Here is a 9178-nt window from a genome sequence, read left to right on the forward strand (position 1 = left end):
CAGTTTTGTCACCTTGACCAAACATAAGGAAGTCTTCACACATGAAGATGAGCAACAACAACAGAAATTTTTAATAGTAAAATTCGTGTACAATGCTTGACCCTCTTACAAACTTATATAAAAGACTCAAAAATAGACTTAGACACTAAAAAGGAAAGGCCTAACCCAATCTTATACCAATAGGACTCCTAAATTGACTAGGAAACTACAATAACAAAGGAAATAGACTCAAAATAGGAGTGGACTTATAAATTCCTAATCTAGTCTAACTAAAACACTAAAATAATAAGTAACGTAAAGAAATAGAAACTCTTACTTGACTAATCCCATAATCCTAGCCCATACCAATATTATAGGCCCATAAAAGTGGCCCATTACAAAAGAAACACTTAAAACTAAAGTCCCAACACATATATAACACATCCCAAAGCTTATTTCTACCAAAATAAGCCCTATAGATATTAAATTAGCTTCATCACCCCTTTTTTAAAATTTATAAGATTTGAACCCTGACCTCTTACCAACTTAACTCTCGATCACTAGGCTAACACTCAAGTTATTAATTTAAGTGGCAAAACAAATATTTAAAGAGGCCAAAGAAAAAATGTCCTAAGGTGCCACACTTTGGGGCATTACACTCTCTCTTCGTACTAGGTTGGATCCATGCTAAGGTTTGGGTATGAATTGATCAGGATAGATTGTAGGGAGACATGTCAAAGTGACATAGAATGAAGAAAGAGAAATAGGAATTGTAAATTATAGAATTAACATGAGGTGGGGTGACACAAAGAGTAGCATCTATGGTAGTATGTGAAGATGTATCCATCTAATAATATGGTGGCAGTATCTTAAGATTTATCCATCTAAGACTATGGTTCTTAATTCTAGTGGTTTCAGCCAATACTTATTGAAAATTTTCATTTATGCCCGCCTCAAAACGAAACATTAAGCGACTCACTAGACATATCAAATTTTGATAGGTTTTTTGTAATTTTATTTCCTTTCGTTGCATAGTTGTCCAGGCTTCACCTAGGCGTCCAGTTGGTTCTCTTGGGGTCTAGGCAATTGTCACCTTATTGCAGGGTGCCTTGAAATGGTATTGAAGCGGGTTTAGCACTTAGTTATGCAAATATTGTTTTGTTATAAAATCGTTTCCTTAAGATATTATTAATAAATAAGCAAATACCCCCTATTTGAATCCAATAAAATTTGTTTCAAAAGAAAATTCCAAAGGGATAAAAAGTCAACCCCATAGTTCATGAACAAAACCTAGATTCTTGTTGAAGGGGTGATTTTCAACTTTCAAATGGTGGATTCTTTTCAAAAATCTGATAATTCCATAAATGTTATTCCTTTTTCTTTTTTGCTAAAAGATTATTTCATTAAATGATCAAAGAAAAGAAAATAAAAACCATACAAGATAACAGATTCAAACAAAGAACCTAGCTAACTCTACCCTCCCACCTTCGGCATGGCCATCAGCAGGAGGAAAAATAAGCACTAATAAAACCGAAAATGAGGCCTCCCATCTGAATCCCTTTGCAAGACATCAAGAATATGGGAGGGAAGGACCACATTATCACCCGAAATCCCTGTCTTCGCCGCATCTTTGGCCAAGTAATCAGCTATGGAGTTCCCTTCCCTGAAGTTATGAGATACCTTCCAGCTGATACTGTCAAGGAAAGGCTTAAGATGCATCCATCGTTGGAGAGCATACCAGGGAATTTTCCTTTGCTGAATCGCTAGCACAACCGAGCTAGAGTCTGACTCCACCCATAAGCAAGTGATGTTCATGGCCTTTGCTCGCAGCAACCCCTCCATCAGACCCTCCACCTCCGCTTCAAATACTCCAGTAATACCCATATATTTTTTATAAGAACCCATAACCCTGCCCTGATGGTCCCGAAATATACCTCCCGCTCCAGCCCGACCAGGATTTCCCATAGAGCTGCCATCAAAGTTTAGTTTTATCCAGAACATTGGAGGTTTACACCAGAAGACCTCCAATATTTCTCTGTGCGCCACTCCCTATATCTGAATGCCTAGGCGCCTGCTACACTGCAAATCTGCTATAGAATTAATCTCGCCTCTAGATCTTGGCTTGTTTCGTCTTATGTCCTCAAGAACCATCATTAGTACATACCTGCTTGACCGATATTTATTTTCAAAAAGCCTTGCATTTCTCTCCCTCCATAAATGATCCAACACAATGGCTAAACTCATATTCCACGCCTCCTTGCAGCAAACCAGTTTCAACTTTCTCTTCCACCATTGAGCAATCTCGAGCAGAGAGCCCTGGTTGCCCCAATGCACATTGAATGCATCAAAAGAAGCCTCCAGATCTCCGCAGAGAAAGGGCATCTTATGAAGAGATGCTCTAAAACTTCCTCATCTGAATTACATAGGACACATCTAGACGCCAGGGGGATCGCTTTCTTTTTTACCACATCATCAGTAGGGACCTTTCCATTAATCACCCTCCATGCTAGAGTGGAGACCCAAGGCTGCTGCTTTTTACCCCATATAATAGAAGCTCAGAAAACTGTTGATTTTTTCACCCTTATATCCTCCCAAGTTGATTTGAAGCAAAATTCCCCATCATAAGAAAGGGACGGGTTGAAATCGTCTACAATTCCGATCTCGTACAATTCCGTGCAATACCACCTTCAGGCAGTGACACGTGTATTGATACCAATACAATGGTTCAGATCTGGTACAACTAATAAAACATTAAATCAGTGAAGAGGCATTTAAATCAGATCTGGACCATTGTATCGGTATTAATACACGTGTCACCGCCTGAAGGCGGTATTGCACGGAATTGTACGAGATCGGAATTGCAGACGATTTTTTTCCGAAAGGGACCAGATCCTCCTATCTTCACATTTATAAGCAGGGATGTTAATTTTCTTCACCTCGTTTATTATGTTCCTCATAAAATTTGAATTCATCTGAGGAAAATTCCAATTGAAATTCACAATGAATCGGCTAACATTGCCATCCAGCACAGATATATCAATGCCTTCCAGCATCTCACTCTCTTTAAGGGCGCCTTGCCCTACCCAGATATGCTTCCAGAAACTTATTTTTTTTCCATCTCCCACCACCCATCTCTCTTTAGAAGATATGTAATCCCATATTTTCCTCAGACCTGGCCAAATAGAGGATTTTCTGAATCCTTTCTTAGGGATACCCTCCCTATCAAGGAATCTAGCCCTCAGAAAAGAGCTCGCCATAGACTCTTCAGTCTTAATTCTCCAGGCAGATTTACATAACATTGTCTTGTTTATGTCCCTCAATCTCCTCAATCCAAGACCCCCTTCCTCCTTAGGCTTACAACATTGGTCCCAATTGACCACAATTTTTTTTGCATTGTCCACTTCCCCTGTCCAGACAAAATTTCTCATCCATCTTTCAAGAGTATCAATGAGAGAATTTGGCCACCAGTAGACCGCAAAACTGTGAGTTGGGATGCTAAGAATCACAGAGCGCACTAATTCCACCCTTCCTGCCATCGATAAAAGTCTTCCCTTCCAGCCCTCTAATCGATCCTTTGCCCTGTCTAGAATAGGCAAAATCGATTCTTTTTTTACCCTGCCCTTAAAAATTGATACACCCAGGTATCTGGTAGGAAAAGAGCATAGGGGAATACCCATTTCCTCAACAATGGCCTGCTTGCACTGGGGAGAAATATGGCCTAGAAAAATCTTACTTTTTCTAGGTTGATGCACTGGCCCGCAAACTTCTGATATTTCACAAGAAATTTTTTTAAATGACGAACATACCTGAGAGAGACGTTCCCAAATATGAAAATGTCATCTGCAAAGAGACTGTGAGCTGGAGTCGTCACCCCTCGAGGGCCATTAAGCGCCTTGAACTTTTTCTCTACTACAAGCCTTTGGAGACCTCTGCATAGCACCTCTTCAGCCAGAATAAATAGCATGGGGGACAGGGGGTCCCCTTGTCTCAAACCCCTCTCCACCCCGAAATACCCTATCGGACCACCATTAAGAAGAACTGAAATTTTGGTAGAACCCAGCATCTGGTGCACCCACGATACCCATCTCTCTGAGAATCCAAATTTCCTTAGAACTTGAAAAATAAATCTCCAAGACATCGTGTCATAAGCCTTTTGGATATCTATTTTCAAACCCATTCCACCTCCTCTAGCCGTCGAAAACAATAAATTTGTTAGCTCAGACACCACTGAGATATTTGAATGAATTATTTTCCCCTTCTGGAAAGCACCCTGCTCTTCTGAAATTAGTCGATGCAAAACCCCTGATAATCTAGTCGCCATTATCTTAGAGATAATTTTACAGAAGAAATTCCCCAAACATAACGGTCTAAATTTATCCAAGCTCATTGCCCCTTCCACTTTTGGAATTAATACTAGGAATATAGTATTAATACCATTAGGCATTCTACTTTTACTGAAGAAACTTCGAACTGCATTGCATACATCTAAGTTAATAATTTCCCAGCAAGATCTATAGAATTTACCTGGGAAGCCATCTGGGCCTGGAGCACTCTCAGGATCGAGCTCCCAAAATGCCTCTTTAATTTCTGCATTGCTCGGCAAGACATCCAGCCTCCATCTATCATGGTCATTGAGCACATTTGGGATGCAATCTAACAGGTCCAGATGCTCAGAAGTTTCTGAACCCTTAAGAAAGTTCTCATAAAACCCACTAACATAATCTTCCAATTGGCTCTTGTCAGAAATAATTTTCCTGTCTCCCTTTTTCGAAGTGTGAATAGTATTTTTCAACCTTCTAATTTTTGCACTAACATGAAAAAATTTTGAGCATCTATCTCCTTGGGTTCTCCATCTCATTCTGGCCTTTTTAGCCCAGAGCTTTTCATGGTTCTCCATAGCTTTCAGCAACCTGGTTTTTGCATCAGCTTCTCTGGCAAAAATCTTGTCATTCATCCCATTAATTTCAATCTCATCCTGCACTTTCTCCATCCCTTTCTGCGCTGCCTCTAATTCCAAGTTAATGTTTGGAAAATTTTGTTTAGCCCATAGCCTAATCGCACCTTTCAACCGCTTAATTTTTTGACTGAAAACATAAAGAGCTGAACCACTAATCCATTCATCCCATGATTCCTTAACCACTTTCATGAAACTCTCATTTTCTGCCCAGAAATGCTGGAATCGAAAGGGGCAATTATTTGGCCTTACCAAAGACTCCGAAGTTACAAGGAGAGGGGAATGATCAGAGGCCCCCTTATACATTACTTCCTGGTGACAGTCATGAAGGGTAGAGAACCAAGAGTCATTACGAAAAGTCCTATCCAGCACAACAACTACATTTCCTCTTCTCCTATTGTTTGTCCAGGTGAATTTACGGCCCTTGGAGGGAACCTGAATTAAAGAACATCCATCCACCATTGCTGTGAAATCAGCCGCCGATCCCATATTAAAAGCTCTTGGACCTCTTTTCTCATGCGACTGGAGGGTGACATTAAAGTCTCCAATTACCATCCATGGAATACCTGGACCCGGGCATGAAGCAGTCAAATTAACCCACAACTCCCTTCTAGCCTGCCTGAAGCATTTAGCATGAACTACAGACAGGGAGAAAAAAAATATGCTGTCAGCTAGAACTCATAGAAATGTGCTGCTCCGATGACATAAATGTTATTCCTAAAAACCAAAAGTGCAGTAATAATCTTATGTTCTGATGTTTATAACTTTCTCTTTCGTTTAGGCAATTTTTAACTGCATTCGTGCATCTTAAAATAAATTTAACCAGAACATAACTCTATCAATACAACTTGGTTTTCAACACTCTTGGATTTGTTGGGAAGCAAGCTTTGTACTCGACCTATGCAAAAATAAAATCATTTTTCCAGTCAAACTTATTAGAGAACAAGAACATTTCTATGAATGTTGATTCTTAATTACTTGATGTGACTTAATATTTTTTTTTAAGTACTTGATGTGGCTTAATGTTGATTTTTGATTATATGAGGTATATGTTGTGTGCTAAATAATGTTAGAAAAGAGGAAAAATAAAAACTAACACTCGGTCGCCTAGGCGGGCGCTCGAGCTCTTAGGCACCCATCCACCGCCTTGGGTTGCCTTGCCTCTTTGACAACTATGTTTCATCGAAATGTTACAATCACATGACTTAAATAACTTAAGTTAATTGAAATGGGTATTGTTTCTACCCATTTTGAGTGCCAGTTGACATGTGTAGGTCAAAACCTGTTTTTGGTTCCAAAACTTGCTTGATTTAATCATTCAACTTGCAATTTCATCATGAAACAATTTGCTGGAAGCTTGTACAAGTCAACTGTAGCTAACATTTGGTGGATTAAAAGGAGATTGCTTGAAGACTCACATTTTGAGGTAATATCCCTTTTTTCTGAAATAATTTTAGCAAAAAATATGGTCAATACATAGTGCGTAGGATTTTTGTTTGGTATATGTTAGATAGTATTAGCCGATCGATGGCATACCATAAAAATTTTGCCCTATTGTTATGGACTTTGATAGTCTCTTCTGATATACCATGACATGATCAGCTTTTGTGATCGAGTCAGAGGATTGGTTTCATCGGCGGCAGCATTCTTTCTCAGCTTTTGCACCACTCGGAACTCTTCGTGGTATTGACATAGTATAAGAGACTAAGAAGGGCATGCAACTTTTCTTAGTTGCACCTTTGATGTGAAGTTAGTTACTACAATTATGAAAACGACGTACCCCGTGCATGAATCTAGGGAGGGTCATAATATACACAACCTTACCCTTGCTTCGCAGAGAGGCAATTTCCCAACTTGAACCTGTGAGCCGTGATCACTAGGTCTCAATATTTCTTATGTTGAAATATTTTAAAGTTTAATAATATTAGATGTTTATTCTCTATTTTTCCCTTGTAATTGTATATTTTAATTGGTTTCATTATTTTTTGTATGTTAAAGTACTAAATCATGTGTAAGGCTGTCTTTGAGAATCATACAAACAAGGTACGACGTACACTACCAACCTGGGGTATGAAACTAAACTAACATTTTGAGTGTGTTTTTCAAAAATCTAAAGGTCATAGATGTAAAGGCATGTATTGTGTTATGGGATGCTTTTTTTGTGTGAATAAATAATTCAATACCAAAAGGAGGAGAAAAATTAGGGGGGAGGGGGAAAGGAAATATATAAGATCCCAAAAGGGGAAACAACTCAAATAGCAGAGGATACACTCCTAAGGGGGGGGGGGAGATGGATGAAGTAACATAGGCAAAGGAGACCCCAGGAGGCAATGGAGACAACAATAAGCCTATTCTTTGGGGAATTCTCAATAAAACAGGGAGGGATTGAAGCAAGTTTGGAGGAGACATCAAAGTAGATGGAATTCCAAATCTTATTAAAGGATATGGATTTGGAAGTCCATATATGAAAGTTACGCTCTATCCAAATGTGGTTGATGCCAGCTCTAAAGGCGAGCTTCCCAACAATGTTGCAGATAGAGCTGTCGGCAAAGGTCATGCCAATCCAGATCCACTCTTATAAGGGGGAGGGGCCTTCTCCTGGCTAACCAGCATTTTGTGAGGATGCTTTCAGATGGCGGAAGTGAAAGGGCACTTAAAGAACAGGTGAATGCTTTCTTCAGAACCATTCCAACAAAGGCAACAAGCTGGAGAGACAGGGACATGGCGATAGATGAGAAATGACTAGGTAGGGAGGCAATTGGAGAGGGCACAATGAAGCTGTGACAGGGGATGTGAAATTTAAACCAAATGACCTTGTGCCAAGGAGTAGTGGGGCCTTGGGATAGGGCTAGGTGCCATGCAAAGGAGGAAGAGAAGCAGCTCAAGGAATAGGATGATCAAACGACTCTATCTTGTCTATTACTAGAAGGAATAGGAGGAAGAGAGGACCATATGGTGGAGAGGGGGATTAGCAGGGGGACCAAGAGCTATTGGAGATGATTGAAGAAATTTTAGTGTCCTTGACAAGACCAGAAGAGTGGACAGTTCTTAGTCCCTAGAATTTTGGAAGTACTAAATTTCAGTCTCCAATTTGCTTTCTGTTCTTCCTTTCTTATACACACACAAAAAAAATGGGTTTCTTGTATATATTTTTATTTTGTTTTTGGCTACCCGCTTACCAATCTGATGAAAGAAAAGGTAGAAAGTTGAACACTGAATTAGTTTATGTTTTTATGATGTAAGAACAAGGGAGATATCCCTCCCCACCCCCCTTCCCCCAGGAAAGTGTAAGCAGATAAGTCTATTTTGATCTTTTGATTTACTTCTTTGCCTTAGTTTATGATTGTTGCTTTACTATTGCAACTTTGATCGGAGTGCCTATTACTGACTAGCAGATCTGACTGTCTAGCAGGCTAAGTTTGATCATGACAGATGGCTTGGGGAATCATTGATACATCTATGTGTTTGCCTAGCTGAATACCAAGTTGATTTTTCGTCCTATTTTAGCTTACCTATTCAGATCTCAACGTTTCCATGGTACATGTACCTGTTGATGGGTTCACCATTTGTCCAGGTATACAATGTGATTATCTTGTCTAAAATCTGGCTTGGTTTTATTATGTTGGCATTTAAAATGTACCATTATCAATATGGTTGTTTCATTTGCTATAGGTCCTTAAGAATATAGTGGATGAAATTGCTTATTCCAGAATGTACCTAAACCGGGAGAATTTGAAAAATACAATTCGTATGATTATGCCTTCACTCAGATGTTACCCCATCGATGGGAATTCGAGAGCTGTACCTCTTGATTTAGCTTCCATTGATTCCGACGAAACCTTCTATTTGAACTCATTTCTTAGTATTGATGTTCTTCATGCAAAAAATATGGCTGTGCCGCAAAATATGGGAGAGGTAACCTTCTGTTCAATATACAAAATGTCCTACAAATTTAGAAGTCTAATTTTATGATAACAATGCTTGAAGCAAGGTTATGGGGATTGGATCAAGTGGGATCGGTTTATCCTTTAACAGATTTGGTGACACCAATAAAATCTTGGTGTTGGATCACCTAGATGACAGAAGGGTTAATAGACTTTCTTGTCAATTTATTTTTTAGGGCTTCTTTGGGGCTAAAGTTTAGTAGAAGCTCCAAAACCATCTTGGATTGCCATCAACATTGTCCAAAAATTTAGGAGCAACTCCAAAAATCATTATTGCAAAGATAGTTGGATTTTGTGGTGT

At 39.2% G+C, this 9178-nt stretch overlaps 2 protein-coding genes across 2 annotated transcripts; one reads left to right on the forward strand and one right to left on the reverse strand.

Moving 5' to 3' along the window:
* Nucleotides 1–1500: 1500 nt before the first annotated feature.
* On the reverse strand, nucleotides 1501–5488 carry LOC122084748. The gene is made up of 4 exons (XM_042653186.1): nucleotides 3786–5488; nucleotides 2916–3459; nucleotides 2144–2295; nucleotides 1501–1948 (listed from the first exon to the last, which is right to left on the reverse strand). The coding sequence occupies exons 1-4, from the start codon at nucleotides 5486–5488 to the stop codon at nucleotides 1501–1503; spliced, it is 2847 nt and encodes a 948-aa protein (XP_042509120.1).
* A 723-nt stretch (nucleotides 5489–6211) lies between these two features.
* LOC122084749 (protein transport protein sec23-1-like) lies at nucleotides 6212–8905 on the forward strand. Its single transcript, XM_042653187.1, has 3 exons — nucleotides 6212–6359; nucleotides 8346–8507; nucleotides 8606–8905. Exons 1-3 carry the CDS (start codon nucleotides 6270–6272, stop codon nucleotides 8903–8905), a joined length of 552 nt encoding a protein of 183 aa, XP_042509121.1. The 5' UTR covers nucleotides 6212–6269.
* Nucleotides 8906–9178: the final 273 nt, after the last annotated feature.

This window comes from Macadamia integrifolia, chromosome 7, assembly GCF_013358625.1.
Source record: "Macadamia integrifolia cultivar HAES 741 chromosome 7, SCU_Mint_v3, whole genome shotgun sequence".
Classification (NCBI taxonomy): domain Eukaryota; kingdom Viridiplantae; phylum Streptophyta; class Magnoliopsida; order Proteales; family Proteaceae; genus Macadamia; species Macadamia integrifolia.